Source organism: Lates calcarifer, linkage group LG1 (assembly GCF_001640805.2).
Source record: "Lates calcarifer isolate ASB-BC8 linkage group LG1, TLL_Latcal_v3, whole genome shotgun sequence".
Taxonomy (NCBI): Eukaryota; Metazoa; Chordata; class Actinopteri; family Centropomidae; genus Lates; species Lates calcarifer.
In genome coordinates this window covers 12492486-12509808 of record NC_066833.1, presented here as the reverse complement: position 1 = coordinate 12509808, position 17323 = coordinate 12492486, and the positions used below count along the sequence as shown (strand labels likewise).

At 41.0% G+C, this 17323-nt stretch overlaps 1 protein-coding gene across 1 annotated transcript; it reads left to right on the top strand.

Moving 5' to 3' along the window:
* The first annotated feature begins 10836 nt into the window (after nt 1–10836).
* LOC108886905 (frizzled-7-A) lies at nt 10837–15932 on the top strand. The gene has a single exon (XM_018682026.2). The coding sequence runs from the start codon at nt 11763–11765 to the stop codon at nt 13467–13469; it is 1707 nt and encodes a 568-aa protein (XP_018537542.1). The 5' UTR covers nt 10837–11762; the 3' UTR covers nt 13470–15932.
* The last annotated feature ends 1391 nt before the right edge of the window (nt 15933–17323 follow it).

The window sequence follows — 17323 nt, the reverse complement described above, 5'->3', positions numbered from 1 at the left end:
TAATCCATGCTTACCCACACAAACACTGGCATACACACACCCTTGGTAACCCCATGTCGTGACCTGAGCAGCCAATATTCCCCTGTCCAAACCCTTATAAAGTTCTACTGCTGCTGGAAACAACACAACCTGGATTTACAAGACTGCAGAGCCAGTGTGTGTCTGTGTGTGTCTGTATGTGTGTGTGTGTGTGTGTGTGTGTGTGTGTGTGTGTGTGTGTGCGGTGTGTGTGTGTGTGTGTGGGTAAAACCATACAGGGTTGCAGCCAGGCCACAGAGACAAAGCAAGTCTAAGAGGCTGGTTTGATTGACCACAGTGTCGTGAGGCGTAAGTAACGCACACATGCACTCACACAGAGAGAGAGAGCTATGTATACAGCTGTACAGGAGAACCAGTTCAAAACGTTCATGATTCATGTAAATTTATAGATTCAATACACTCTGCTGCTGACAGCATTTTTACACATTCACTGCCAACGTTTTTCTTCAAGAGCACAAAGTCAAAGGAGGAGCGAGCCATAATTACAATTACTGATTTTTTCTTATTATCTGCCAACCTTTTTAAATCTACAAGTCCTAACTTTATTCCAACTTTTGCAGGGGAAGACTTTCCAGCTGCCTCCAGGCTAAAAAAACAAACAAACAAAAGAAAACAAAAGTACTGCTCATTTCCAATCGACTGAAACAAAAGCAGAAATATAGTTTACCCTCAACAGGTGAATCGTGTTAACTTGTGTAATGTGGAAAATCCAACTGGTATTGGTATTGATAGTGAGTTCATTACTATTTATCAATTTTCTAATCATAAGTAGTCTGATCCAAAAAGAGGAAAAAAAAATTAACTTTGTCTCCAAGACAACAAGGGAGGGGTTTAATTTTAACTATCTGGCACTGGAAGTACTGTGCATATGTGTGTGTATGTGTGTGTGTGTAGACAGTGTATTTAAAGAACATTGGAAACACATGTTTGAAGCTTGATAAAAAATATTTTAGGCACTGGGTAATTTGGCATGATCTTTGCTCACACACAAACAAGCTCCCCTGGATGTAAGTTTGACCTTATGAAAAGCAACATGTACATGCATCAAAGACACTGAAAAACGTCAGTATAAACTACATTTATATAGACCTTTACTGATGTGAACACTTTTAAACTGTTTAAATTACTCATTTGTGGGTTTTGATGACTAAATCTAACTGTGCCATAATAGATGTAAGACTAAATCAAGCTTAATTTAACAAAATGTAGAAAAAAAAAAACTTTCTTCTCTCTCTTTCTTCACTTGCAGTAATAAAAGCTGTAAAATGTTGTAGATTTGTGTTTTAAAAAATGTCTCTCTTTATTCAATGTATGATAAGAATATCCATGAAAACCTGTGATGGATCCTACATATAAGTGTGCACATCCAACTAGTATTTCATTGTTTTGAAACAGTGACAATAAAGACTATTCTATTCTATTCTACAGGTAGATACAGGTGCAGGAAAACAAAGAGCAAAAGTGGAAAGTGGAAAGTAGAAAAGTCATCCACACACTAAATAATGCAGGTTCCTATACATTTAATGAGGCATTTAATGGACACATATTAACACATAAAATGCCAGTTCCACTTAAAATTGGAGATCATATAGCACAAAAATAAAAAATCTAATTTTTTACACTGTGAATGTGAAAATACAGCACATGGAGAGGAACATGGCAGTTTATCTATTTATTCATTTTAGCTGTGAAAACACATAATGAATTGGTTATTTAGGTAGCACATTACTGCCCAGGCTGTGCTTCTCTCTCTCTCTCTCTCTCTTCTACTGTCTCTTACTGCAGGTTCTGCTCTGAGCTGGAGAGTTTCCTGCTGCTCCCATGATCCAGCTCAACCCATGATGCGACAATAATTAAACATTTATTAGTGTTAGTGATAGTGTTAGTGCTATTAATGTTTCACTGTTTGTCATTATTATTCCTTTAGCTGTAGTGGTGGTGATGGTGGTAATAATAATAATAATAGCAATATATTATTATTATTAGTATTATTGTTATTATTATTATTATTGTTGTTGTTGTTGTTATTATTATTATTACTACTACTACTATTTACATTTTGACTTAGTCTGTGTATCTGCAATGTTGTCTTTCTCATACCCCCCTCTCTCTGTCTAAACCCAACCGGTCGAGGCAGATGGCCGCCCACCTTGAGTCCGGTTCTGCTCAAGGTTTCTGCCTCTTAAAAGGAAGTTTTTCCTTGCCACATTCGCCTAGTGCTTGCTCATGGTGGGATCTGTTGGGTTTCTCTCTGTAAATTTTATAAGACCTGGTCAGGTCTGTACAGTGTATGTACAGTGCCTTGAGATAACTTCTGTTGTGAATTGGCGCTATATAAATAAAATCTGACTTGACTTGACTTGACATTACTTTCATCAAACAATTCAATGACAGGTCTAAAGTGAGACTAAGATAAACAGTCCAGTGCCTTGTTTTGGAACCTGGATCATGAGGAAGACAAAAAAAGATGGAATAGCATTTTTTGCCCTTCTCAGGCCGGAGCCACAGGTGAAGTGGAGGGGCAGGCAGAGAGACAGTAGAGGGAGACAGTGTCAGCCACCACAGAGATCTGCATCATCCTGAGGAAGAGACAAAACTTTTTCTTCTGTTGCATTTATTTTAATATGAATGTGAAATTGAACAGAAATTTAAAAGACCTGTGTTTCATGCATCACACTGAACAGATGATCCTTCCTCAAACATTTCCATGTCCTAGTTTCCATTGCCTTATCTATTATTATTTTTGGAAATGCTCCACTATTGAGACCTTTTGTTTTGTTTTTACAGCATTAACTTCAGGTTAATCACAAACTAAGGGCATTCAACATGAGTGATCACAAAGAGGCACCAGAAATTTACTTTCTTAATACACAACTCCCTGTAAAAGCATGTTATTGATACGTAATTGATTTGGCATTGTTTGCCTCATTCACACTACAATGCAAGACTGGTGTTTTGAAATGTATTCGAAAAGCAGTGTTTCTTAGGTGTGAAAAATGCTGGCTTAGTGTGGACACGACAGAAAAAGAGAACCGTAAAAAGAGAGAGCAGTGACCATCTGGCTCAGGTCAAGCTCCTACAGAGTGTGATGATCACAGTAGAGTGTGTGTGTGAGAGAAAGAGGGAGTCCCCTGCAGTGAAAGGTGATGACCACAGCTGTGTGTCTGACCCAAAATCCATAGGGGGGCCTCCCCCCTCCTAATCCTCTTCCTTCTCCACTTTTCCTTCCTCCTCCCTCTGCTCCTATGCTTTATTTTTTCTATCTTTTCCTTCCTCCTGCTGTTTTTTCTCAATTTAAATCTCTACTCCCATTCTCCACCAAAACACAGCATCAGAACACACTGAGCAAACTCACTACAAGCCACGAAAGCAAAAAAGCTCTGTGTTGAAGCTTAGCATGGGGCAGCCATTGTGGCTTCACCTCCTCCACTGTTTTGCATCAATTAGCACATCACCCCCAAGACTTTTCTGTGTGTGTGTGTTTGTGTGTGTGTGTGTGTGTGTGTGTGTGTGTGTGTGTGCGCGCGCTATGGGGGAAGGGAAATCAAGGGCTATTGTGTGTTGTCAAGAAAATTATAGAGATTTCCCATGTTGTTTAGCTCAGTCTAAAGAAAAAAAACCCAGTCTATCTGAGTGGTGATGCACAACATCAGTACAGTTGTTATGGTTACCTACAGTCTAATATTGTCATAAGTTTCCATGACAGCCCTCTGAGACAAGCTTTCCCAAATTGGTTGCATGTTTTATGTATGTTTTTATATTGGCTGTTTATTTTAACTGACACTTAAACAAAATGATGGACAAACTCTTATTCACTCAGAACTGACTTACAACAAGTACCAGCCATAAATTCCCATTTGTTTACACCTCTATGCAGAACACAGAAAAGGCTTTAACCCTGTCTTGTGTAATTCCAGCTGAGGCTCAGTCCTTTGAAAAATTGGACAAACTGTACACTTGAAATAATTTACAACATGATATAACTTTGCTTGATCCAGCATTGCACAACTCTACAGTTCAAACAACTGGATTCCCTGTTTACTGACATGACATAACTCTGTTAGATATTTAACTCACGACGGGATTCTTATGTAGCAATATTAGCATCACACTGCTCAATGGAGGTAATTTAATAGTGTATAAACTGAAAGGTAAGACTCTTCCACCTCCCTCAAGGATTCAGCTCCATTACTATGACTATAGTTTACATTCCATCACAAGCAGACAAAGCTAACACCACGGATGAACTGTATGATAGTATCAGTAGCTCTGAGAATGCCCATGTCAAGGCAGCTTTTAGTTTCAACAGGCCCCACATTTTAACATACCTACTACAGATGAGTGCATGTTGGACCACTGCTGTGCAGCCTTCCCACGCCTTGCCTTTGGGAAAGCAGATCATATCTCCATTCTGCAGCTCCAAGCCTTCAAACACAGACTCAAACAGGTTAAACCAACTCTACACAACTGTCCAGTGTTGAGTGACAAACATCACATAGTTATTCCTTGGCCACGACTGTTTCGAGACTAAAGACTGGCAGATGTTTGACTCATCTGATGCATGTAACAGTGACTCTGTTATAGGTTAAATCACAAAGTGCACTAACAAGCACTATACCAGAATAAATGCACAGTCATTGCCCGGCCGGCTGGCAGATTGATTAATGGTGAAGTCTGGTCTAAACTGAGAGCACTGGCCTGGGACATGACACCTCCCACTGCAGCTGAGTCCTTGACTTCCTGATGAAAAGGCCTAGGAGAGTGAGAACTGGCCACCCCACCTCCTCCTCACTGACCTCCTTGCTGACGGTGAGTGACTTGGACTAGGACTGTTGTGGAAGACCTAGTGAGGGGCTGTGATGACAATAGCCTCTGCCTCAACATAAACAAGACCTGCGAGATGATAACTGACTATAGGAAGCTGCAGGAAGTGACCACATGTCTGCTGAGAAGGTCAGCAGTTTCCAGTATTTCGGTGTGGAGTGCACATTAATGCCTGACCTCTGCTATTCACACAGAAATGATGCTTCAAATTGCCCATTTCTTCTTTCTCAGGAGACTGAAGACGTTTTAACTCAGACCCAGCTATCCTCCCCAAACTTTTATAGAAATGCTGTAGAGAACATCTGACTGGTTGCATCTCTGGTTTGGCAGCTCCCGGCTCACAGCCACAACTCTCTCCAGGGATCGGTGGGAACAACAGAGTAGACCGTTGGCAGAGAGTTCGCTGCCATTTAGGACACTTACCACACACATTGTCTGTGTGGAAGGCCCCGCATGATGATCTTGCCACCCAGCGCACAAACTGTTTATCCCTCTGCCATCTGGCTGACAGTATCAGTATCAGAGCACAGACCTGCAGACTGGGTGACAGTTTTATACCCTCAGGTCTTACTGACTCCTTGACATTTAAGATCTGCACTGAAGTCACTTAATACTCATCTGACATTGAATACTTTTGTACTGCTGCTTCTCATTCACCACGTGCCTTTATGTCAACATGCCATAAGTAATTAATGTTAAATTAGCATGTGCTACTGATGTCAGGTGAAACTGCAAGTAATGTTTTACAATATAACTATATGTTCTCCGTTGTCACTCAGTTGTCAGTTTATTAGGTACGCCTAGCTAAAAACTAATGGCAATAAATTATAAAGTTATAGAGCCATCCGGTTTTTTTTTTTTTTGGAACTGTGTTGAAGAGGTGCTGATTCAACTGTATAATCATTTTGGAGGCTGCAGTTTTGGGGGCTGTTGAATTCTATTACTTTCTATTATTTTGTCCTGTCCATCCATTGCGAGTTTAAATTTTGGTGCTTTTCGTTACTTCTATACATTTGATCATTTTATATATATTCCTATCATTGTGCTTATTGCCTCATAGAGCCTGACTGATAAAACAGTCACAGTTATTATATTATTACATTATATAGCTATATTGCTGTATATGCTGAAGGTAACAAAAAATTGCAGAACAGAAAAGACAAAGATGTTTGAAGGTAAAAGGTAACTAATTATCACAAAGATTCTTCATAATAACATATTTAAAGCTGAAAATCTGCATCATTGTCATAATCTGTACATATGATTGTAATTAGTCTCAGAATTCTGGGCAATCTACTGCTCTGTGTCAGTGGTATAAATACACCAAAGCTTACCCACAACCCCTTAACTCTGACTGCATTTCATTTCTATTCTATCCAACATCTTGTTGTGATGTGCTGCATAGATTTTTCTGGTCACACACTCTCATATAGAGTTTTTGTCCAAGTAGTTGAGACATCAGCCAGCGAGCTTCCTGCTGCCTGCCACCGGACCAAACACACACTCTGTTGGTCCAAATAAATCGTTCTTTCATCACTGTGCTATGTATGTGTGTGTGTGTGTGTATGTGTGTGAGTGTGTGTGTGTGCATGTGTGCGTGTATGAGCAGCCCAGTACTGTAGGCTCTCTGTGTTGCACTGACAGACACAAACCAGCTGCCTGCATTCCTCTCTCTCTCTCTCTCTCTCTGACCTCTTAAGGTTGATCTCCCCTCCCCCCATTCAGGCCAATGTCTCATACATACTTCTATAATGCTATATATATATGAGCCCACAACACACACACACACTAGGAAACTAGGAAAGAAACAGCTCAATGAAGTAATGTATGGTAACTAGAATAGAAAAGAATTTGTCTCGCAACTTTTACTGCAACTTTAAAGCTGCAGTATTCAACACTTGCCACTAATTGAATCTCACCTGGTCAGAGTTAAAGTAGAAAAGATCAAAGCAGACATTCAAAATGTCCAACCTTGTGCCCTTTCTTAAATCTTGAATTAGCATACAAATCCACACTTTTTGCTTCACAAAGAAAACATAAAACCAGACCCCTTGGCCACCAGGGCACCCAGCCAACAGTTGATTTTCAACACACAAGTCTGGAAACATTATGGTATATGCTTTGAAATTCAGGCACCCAAATCATTTTCAGATACACTTTCAAATGCAATTGTGATAACAAATAATAATCAGTGCATAACACACATAAGCAAACTCTAAACTCTTAAACTCTAGCTCCCTCCTCAAAAACACTTAACATGCCGGTTAGACCAACTTGGTCAGCCAACATGTCCTGTAAGCCGTCCTCAAATTTGAAAACCTCCTCAGACCAAACTAAAAAGCTTGTGTTTTTCCACCTCAGCCCCACATCTAAATAGTTGTTCAGTATTGGGTTTCACACGGTAGCTCAAATGCTTCGCATGGCGGTCACGCTTTTGGCTCTCCTCAAACTGAGCAAGCACAGTGCAAACCATCAAAATCTTTTTTGTTAAGTTTATTTCAACCTTGGGCCTACTGTAAATCTAGTTGTTGTTTGTGTAACTTTTTTCCCTCCCCTTTCTCTCCAGCAGATGTCCAGCTGCAGCAGACCGCAGACCAAACAGTGACTGACTGTCTGGAAAACCTGCTGGACTGCCTGCATCTGCTTTGACCACTGTAGACACTATCCACAAACATTCTTGCACACACAAACAAACAGCTACAGTTAAACACGATGAAGTGCCTCCATTTGACCTGGTGTGGCTGCTAACTGCTGCGTTTTGCACACCACAGACAGGAACAAGGAGTGTGTAAGTGTGTGTCATCTTGTTGCAATCATTTGTAAATTTGGTTTAAGATGTTTTACCATCAACTAACAAACTGCATGTATTACACACTCATCTTACCATTACTTCAAGGCAGTGGTCTGTAGCCGTCAACCAAATTCATTAGTTTTTAAGTATTTCTCAAATCTACAAATCATGCACATCACTAATGTACACAAACTTATTATGGACAGACCTCCCAGTTGGAGCTCGCTGAATTTGTTTTGCACAGTTTTGTTAACCACCCTAGATTGAGCTGTTGCTTTCATTTGGTAAAGAATGTGATGTGATTGGATGAGTGTTTAAAATGTTGGCATCAGTAGAGCTGAGTGAGTGATCAATCAGTTTTATTGTTTATTATCTTTCATCAGATTCAAATTGTGTCAAATTGTGCTTTTTTTGGGCCCAAATTAAAGATTTTGAAATAACTGCATTTGAAAACTAACAAACCTGTTGTAGAAATTTTTATTCTACATGAATGTACTGGGACGTTCATTGCCTAAAACATTAGTTTATATACGTTAATGTGCATTTTACATTAAATGTTGCATACATTTACCATAGTTCGATGTGCACAGATTTTGGAAAATCAAATAATTTGAATTATAGCAATGCACGTGGTACTTTCCTGTGCTGCAGCTGTTTTCAGGATGCATCTGACAAATGCTCCCATAGGAAATCACAGTATACTAACAACTTTCTCAATCAATACATTTAATAGCTGGATCAATGCAACTAGCGAAACCAATAATGCAATTAGCACTGACTAAAATTTATTCATCCCTCAGACTAATAATTAAACTGTCTAAAGCTCTCAGCAATAGCCTTGGCATTTATGTCTTATATTTTCATGTGATCATGAAGCATTTTCTTGGCATACTTTAAAACAGAGACCATAGATTTGACACCTACAGCATCCATGTGTCATTGAACATCTCAGAGCCCTGATGAGGTCTGGTCATTAGCATCCCAGAAAAGCTTGTTTAAACTGTTGACAACCAGAAATCACATTGAGTGTGTTTCTGGTGGACCAACCTCCTCCGCTTTTGCTCATCAAAATCATCTACTTTTCAATAATCCGTGTACTGCTGGGTGTAACGCAGTTGAGGTCAATATGCATTGATTATATTAGAAACAGAGATTGGGTAGATTGATAGAAACATCACAGTCACCAGTGAGGTTATCTCACTGCAACGTGCCAGTATGATTTTAAACAGATTTTATTACAAAATCACTGCAGAAAAAAAGCCTGTATCTGTCTGCTTTTTAAAACTAGCCACATAAAGCTCTTATATGCAGTTTAATTGAATACATATAAAATTTTCCTTGTTAATTATTTTTATTGTTTAGGTTTTTTGCTTTGTTTAGTTTTGGCATAGGAGGATAACATGCAACAAATGTCCTCAGCTGGATTCAAACTGCAGACATCACTGGGTGTCCAAGAGGGATACCACTAAGAGTGTGGACACCCAGGGCACCTTATTAGCAATTTGCCATCCAGCCAACCATTTGCAGAGTTGTTGGAGAGGCAGTCTTGCCTTGGCATGTCACTTTGCATTTTGCAAAATGCAAATTGACAGATGCAGTTACATTTCACACACAAAAATCAAACTACTTAACATAATGTATAAAATGGGTTAAATAATAAATGCAGAATAAGACATTAAAAAAACTAAACGGACATAAAACAATTTTAAAGTAAAAAAATTTAAAAAAGAGAAATATAATGAGCATGTACAAACAAGGTGGATAATGAGTATCTAAGATTCAGCCAAAGGCAGTGGAGAACAGAGGAGTTTTTAACCTGGTTTTGAAGTCGGAGCCAGGCTCACGTCTTGTGGAGGTTTATTCCTGCTATGTGGAGCGCAGTAACTAAATGCTGCCTCTTCATGTTTAGTTTAGACTCAGGGAGTGGAAAGGAGACTGCTACAAAACGAGCTTCAGCTGGTTCAAATGGTAACAAAGAGCCAGAGGTTTACTTTGGTCCCCAGATCCTTTAGGGGATTATAACGTTTTAATGACGACAAATATAAGGTTTGTCATGTTGATAATGCTGAGTTAATGAGAGACAAAGTAGTCCCTGTCCTGGAGGAAGGTCTGAAAAAGTCCAATACCCTTCTCTAGTTTGTTTAGTAGTACTACACAAAGATCCTTGAAGACCAGGAATGATTTTCTACCTGCAGTTTCTGGATGAATATCTTTCTTTACTTGTTCAGAAATCTATACTGGCCTACTTTAGTCAAACTTGTCCACTTTATTTCAAGCCAGTTTACAGCAGGCAACTCTACCGATTTTTCCTTTTGGTTCAGCTTCTCTTCCTGCCCTGTCTCCTTCTCTTTCCCCCCCTGCCCTCTTTGACCTTCTCTCTTCTTCCTGTCCCTTCCCCCACCTCAAACTACCCCCACCCTCTTTATCCAACTTCAGGGTAGAAACACACCAAATGCAGCGAGGCCACGAGGAACCGCCCACACCTCCCACACTCGCTGGCCCGTGCAAATTACTGCCGCCGTGACTGTTGGTGCTCTTTATTCCCACGATGATACAGATTGATTCAGGAGCTGCACTTGATTGTTTTCAGTAAAATCCTTAAAGCTGTGAACAGCAACACGCACTTGCTGTGATTGAGTGGTTATGATGCTGGGATCCATTTGGATTTCCTTACATTTTTGTCATAGTTTTCTCACTGTGCTGTGATTTTGTGAGGAGATGGAGAGAACTCAGCTTCACAGCTGCACACTACAACAGTGTAGATGGGAAAAAGCTTAAAAGTAAACAGACTTTTAACTTTTTTGTCGTGAGCACAGGAGGCCACATACTGCAGGGTGTGTCGCTTATGTGGAAAATGAAACGTGATAGGAAAGAAAAATTAAATCATAATAAATAAAAAAAAGGGTTATCCTGATGTTCTATTACAACAAATATATTTGTGAATTAGAAACTGACCTGGTTTGCAGAGATAGGTAATCTGACTTTGTTTGTAGTCTGCTAATCAGACTGTGCTGTCATTTCAGTTCATCATCAAGTATTTGAATCACTGAAAACGCATGAAATGTGGGCAGAACTGCAGAAACCCCAGAGTTTCCTATGATAATCTAATGTATAGGCTGTGAGTACATTTCACACAGGAGATTTGCAACTTTGCATTTTAATGCTGTACTTTCACATTACTTTCAAAACTTTCCTTCTTAAGTAGTACAGTAGAACTAAGGAGGAGGTTACACAAGAAAGAACCAAAGAATATGACAGCAGACAAAGTGTAAGATAATGTTATCCCGGATTTACATACTTATTTTCTGTTTGTTTGAATGCAAGAAAAAGTCGAATTTATTTTTAGTGTCCTTAGCGAAGTCTAAGTGCTCTACCCAAACGAACCTATACGCAAATTGTTTGAAAGTCGACACAGAAAAATAATTATGTTTGTAAAATCTCTGGTGTAATGTAATTACTGTAACATATTTTCCTTCGATGGGGAGTAAAGGCCAATCAGAACGGGTCCTGTAGGGAAAACAAACGCCGGGATTGGCTCAGACGCGGCATCGGTTTCAAGGCGCCCTGCGTTCTGTCGGGAGGGTGAGGGGGCTCTTGTGAATGGAGGGGGCGCCTGGAAACCGGTGGAATCTGCACGGAGTGAGGAGAGCGAGCCTCTGGACTTCCAACCGCTCAGCATGTGAACCGACGCGCCGCACGAAGTCAAGTCGAAAAGAAAAAAAAACCAATGGAAATATAATCCGTTTTTATTGTTTTTAATGTTTCTCGTTTTGCGTTGAGTAACAACGCGCTGGAATAATTTCGGGGTTTGCTTTACTTAGAGAAAATTGGACTTTTGAGTGTTATTTTCTCCGCATTGAGAATGAGAGTGGACTGCTTGGAGTCACTTACAAAGACCATCAAGAAGTCATGACACGACGAACGTTTCACTTGGATTTATCTTCGTAAAATACGAGAAAAGTCGACTGCGGATATTTCAACTTGAATTAATTGGCCTACACGCTAAGTATCGGGACAGTTGCTGCAGATTTTCTTCGCTTTTCAGCTGTTTTTAAGTCGTCCTACTTGGATCAAAGTTTTTCCTTCCCTCCCCCCCTCCTCCTCAACTATGGCGGCGGCCAGGTCCACCACTGGCTCCGTTTTGCTGCGGATCATGTGGCTGGTGTGCGGGCTGTACTTCTCACCCACTTCTGCTCAACATTACAACAGTGAGAGTGGAATATCCGTCCCAGAACACGGGTTTTGCCAACCCATCTCCATCCCGCTTTGCACCGACATCGCCTACAACCAGACCATCATGCCGAACCTCCTGGGCCACACGAACCAAGAGGACGCCGGACTTGAGGTGCACCAGTTCTACCCGCTGGTAAAGGTGCAGTGCTCGGCGGATCTAAAGTTCTTCCTCTGCTCCATGTATGCGCCGGTATGCACCGTGCTGGAGCAGGCCATCCCCCCTTGTCGGTCTCTGTGTGAGCGTGCACGACAGGGATGTGAAGCCCTGATGAATAAATTCGGCTTCCAGTGGCCGGAGCGACTCCGCTGCGAGGCTTTCCCCGTCCACGGAGCCGGCGAGATCTGTGTCGGCCAGAACACATCCGAACCCGGCAGCCCGGCCTCCTCGTCTTCCCCCTACGAACCCGGACCGGTGACCCTCCCCCCAAACATTGGCCGGCCGAACCAACGCCCGCCCCAACACAACCAGCACCACCAGTTCTCCTGCCCTCTGCAGCTGGAGGTACCTTCCTATCTGGGTTACCGCTTCATGGGGGTCAAAGACTGCGGGGCCCCGTGTGAGCCCAATAAACCGACCGGGATCATGTATTTCCGGGAGGATGAGGTGAAATTCGGTCGGCTGTGGGTTGGCATATGGTCCATCCTGTGCTGTGTGAGCACCCTATTCACGGTGCTCACTTATTTAGTGGACATGAGAAGGTTCAGGTACCCCGAGAGGCCCATCATCTTCTTATCCGGCTGTTACTTCATGGTGGCGGTGGCCTACGCTGCTGGATTTTTCCTCGAGGATAAAGTAGTTTGTGTGGATAAATTCAAGGAGGACGGCTACAGGACCGTGGCCCAGGGGACTAAAAAGGAGGGCTGCACCATCCTCTTCATGGTGCTGTACTTTTTTGGCATGGCCAGCTCCATCTGGTGGGTGATTTTGTCCCTGACTTGGTTCCTCTCTGCCGGGATGAAATGGGGCCATGAGGCGATTGAAGCCAACTCCCAGTACTTCCACCTGGCCGCATGGGCTGTCCCGGCCATCAAAACCATCACCATCCTCGCCATGGGCCAGGTGGACGGCGACGTCCTGACCGGGGTGTGTTTCGTGGGGATCTTCAACGTGGACGCCCTCCGCGGGTTCGTCCTGGCCCCGCTGTTCGTCTACCTGTTCATCGGCACGTCCTTCCTCCTGGCCGGCTTCGTGTCCCTGTTCCGGATCCGCACGATCATGAAGCACGACGGCACCAAGACGGAGAAGCTGGAGAAATTGATGGTGCGGATCGGTGTGTTCAGCGTGCTCTACACGGTACCGGCCACTATAGTGATCGCCTGTTACTTCTACGAGCAGGCCTTCAGGGAGCACTGGGAGCGGACCTGGCACATGCAGACCTGTAAGCGCTTCGCCGTACCCTGTCCGGTACACAACTTCGCCCCCATGACCCCGGACTTCACCGTGTTCATGATCAAATACCTGATGACCATGATAGTCGGGATCACCTCGGGTTTCTGGGTCTGGTCCGGGAAGACGCTCCAATCATGGCGGAGGTTCTACAAACGCCTTAGCAACGGTAACCACGGAGAGACAACAGTGTAAAGTTGGAGGATGAAAAGGCAACAAAGCCACGGAGTTTTTGGATCTAACAACCACGAAAAAGAGGTCAAATAGCTTTCATTTTTTTAAATGCTACTTTTTGGACACATTTTTGATCGGATTTTTGTGTTTTCAGGGTTGTGACAGCAACTCAGGCTTTTGAACACAACCAAACATTGATCTATATTCGGTAGAAGTTGGATGAATTTTCTGTATATTTTCTTTTTGTTCTCTTTTGTTTCTGTCATCATCAGTCAACCCCCACTTCTGGCATTTGCATCTTTTTGGAATATAAACCGGTGTAAATTGCCACACTGGTCCCTGAACTGTAACACAAGGCCGGTGAAGTTACCTTTAATATGAAATTCCCTACTTATTATCGATTATATCCTTAATATTACAGTTTGAATGTACCTCTTGTCTACTCTGGTGAGAGTTTCTCAGTGGAAAACAGCTCAACAGAAAAGACTGATGGGTAATGCAGTGTGCTTAATCTGTCCATGCTGCAGCAAAAAAGGTCATGGGTTTGATCCCTACAGCAGCCACACCCTCTGACTGTGATTTCATTGTTTAGAGAAGCTGGGACTATACATGTAAGTTTATGTTACTCTGCTTTTAGTTGAAAGACTGAAATGCTTTAATACTGTGTTAAATATTGCAGAGTACAATCTTGCCTGTTTTAATCCGAGGAATAACGTATCAACTCTGCCGTCATGTGCCAAGTGGCTGCCCAGAAATCAAAACTATTTTTCCCCATTTTTAAAAACTTTTTGTTTTTCAGACTGATGAATATTTGCTCCTGTATTGAATGTTCACTCCGAAGGTGAATGAAGTTTTGTATTGGTTTGCACAGCTATCCTAAAGGTTACAAGTGTTTTAAAATGTCTGATCCACCATAACATGACCTGGATCTAACAGTTAAAAGAGACCACACACACACACACACACTCACCGGCCTCCACTCTCCGTAATGGAGACACAACAGCTCATTGTTTGTCTCCGTGTGTGGTCTCTCAACTGTTGGATCTCCCATCAAAAACACTAAGCTTTTAAGACACCCAAAGCACCATTTCAAAGATCCAGATTTAATCCGTGGAGGTGGAAATGGCTGCTCAGGATTTCTAATGTTATTTTATCCTGGATAAAGATGACTGTACACATTGACACCTGTTTTCTGCCCACTGTTATGGAATCTGCCTTAGTCCTGTATAGTTTTACTCAGTGTTAAAATGGTTTCCACAAACAGACTGAACATTTTTAAAGAAAGAGTTTTTAAAGAATTATAGTTTTAGTGTCTACCTTACAAAAGCCTTCAGAACACATTTATTTTCTCTTTATGTAGGAACCAGATTTACCCTGTTGTAGCAAACACTAAGAAGGAGGTCAAAGGTCACAAGCATGTAGGAATTTTTTTTTTCTTTGAGAGAGTGCAGTGGAGACAGACTGTGCAGCAGAGGTGGAGTCTTTTTACCCGGGACAGAATCAGTGGAGATAATGTAACAGTATTGGTGAGATTAAACATTCAATCTACTTCACTAGTTCATAAAAAATATTTTCAAAAATTCATTTCTTTTGATAGAATTGCAGGAAACCTGTCAACTAAATGCTCTTACCATTAAAATAACATAACCCACCACTGTGTTTCAGAAAAAATTGAGTCGTGGAAACTCAAGAGTTTTAATTCAAGTCAGGGAAAAAGTTACTGGCAGTAATTTAGTCTCACTATTAAATACAGTACATTAGCTATTTGAGCTGGTTTATTTGTCTCAAGTATAAAATAAGAAAGAGTTTGGAAACCTGAGCAGAAAAAGCATGTTTTTATCTAGACTGAGTCATCTGCAAAGCAGCATACGATCAGCAGAAGCTTTTGTTTCTTGTGGTATACCACATTTTCTCTACATACATCACATAACGATGTTAACACCCTGCAGCAATGAGGGAAAACTGACAGCAGTATGACCATATACCTGGTGCTGTAGTCATTTTTAATCTCTAAAACTGTGCTCCCACATCCACACATGCTAATACTAGAATAGACTACGTGCCAATCCTCATAAAACAGTCTGTATACAAAAAAAACATCACATCTCCCATGTGAACGTACTACATACCTCAAACCCTGGTTAAAATTAGCATGTGGGATGGAGCACTTCATATGAATCATCTCTCATCCATCGTGCTCTTACCGAACAAGGCAAAAACATTTTGTGAGCTGAGATCTGCCAATGTCAATGATACCAGGCCAACCTGTTTGTCTTGTACCGAGTTTTCAGAAGGAATATGAGAGTGTTTGTGTGTATTTTTTTTTATCAGAGCATATGCAACCTACCAAGTAAACACAGACTGTTTTTTAAAAGGCATATTGTATTTATGGGGATACTCTTTTTTTGTCTTTTTTACTTGTTTTTTTAATCAGGATAAGCCTGTTGTACGTGTACAGTTTGAATAAAAACGATAAGGTTTGTATTGTTTTGTCAGCGTATGTGTTATTTGTTGTTAAATAATGCAGCAGTGCATAAACAGGGGTGCAACTACATATCACACTTAGAGCAAGATGGTGCTGTGTTTTTGACCACCTACGCCTACAAGTTGGGTCTTTATTACTTTCACTTAACACCTAAACGTTAAGGCACACCAGTAAAAATACTTTTCATGCATGGACAGGACACATGATTGTTGAGACATTAGCAATGACACAAGCAGTATTGTGGGGCAGTGAAGCAGGGAATGTGGCCGATGAGTGAACAACACAATTCTTACAATCCTCGAAATGTAATCAGTACCGAATTTATACCCATGGTTTTGTGTTAGTACCAAATGGCAGCGCTGTGTATCATGACACTTCTTTAATTGCACAAAAACAAGTTATTGTAGGTAAATGTGAATACAGTAAACTTATCACCTTGTTGCTTATGTTTTGCTGTGTTGTTCTCCAAAACTGCCTCACTCACAGAGCAACACAACTAATCTGACAACAAGCCTGAGGTTTATCTGCAGAGAGGGTCCTCATACTGATGCTGTTCTCCATTGAAAAAAAACCTCTTGAGGTGGCTGAGCAAATTGGATTAGTTTGTGATACTGCAGTGTCCTCTACAGATCAACACATACAAGTACACTAATGAGAATCTCTGTCAGTGTTGACCAGAGGGAAAAGAGCAAGACTGAGAACAGAACTAATTTATTCACTCACACAGAAATTCTGCTTCCCTGTTTAAAGTTTACACAAGCACAACAGTGATGCACAAAACTTATGAGGTAGCAGCAGCTCTTTAAAAGTGCCAAGGAGGGTATACAAAAGCTGTGAATATGAATACCTCATCTTAACTTCTAATCCAGTTTTGAATGTGAATGATTAAAATGCCACAGCACCACCTGCTGTTGTAGCTAAATACTGCAGTATACTATCTGTTTTCAGTTGTATTGTAATAAATCCCATAAGCATCACTTAGGGTGGTGACTGTAAGATAATAATGATACAAAGATAATATATCTATTCTACTCTGCATTTTTTGAAAAATATAGATGTTTCTAACAGTCTATTAAATTTATTTTATATTGTTTCCTCCATTATTTGAATATATCATTAGAAACAACAGGTTTCATCCTGAGAATAGGCGACTAAAGTGCTTGCTTCAAATTGTGTTGTGCTCTAAAAAGTCCTTGTAAAATCAAAATCACATAAAGGTGTTTATGTTTAAGAGAAAGTGATGTAGGCCAACAATAAAACTCTTCCATCAAGACAGCACAAACAACAAATGTTTATTTATTTATTTATTTATTTAAACATAGATCATCCGTTCACAGCTGTAATCTGTTAGTGGAGATAAACAGTGAAAATAAAATACACCTTTTTTGTC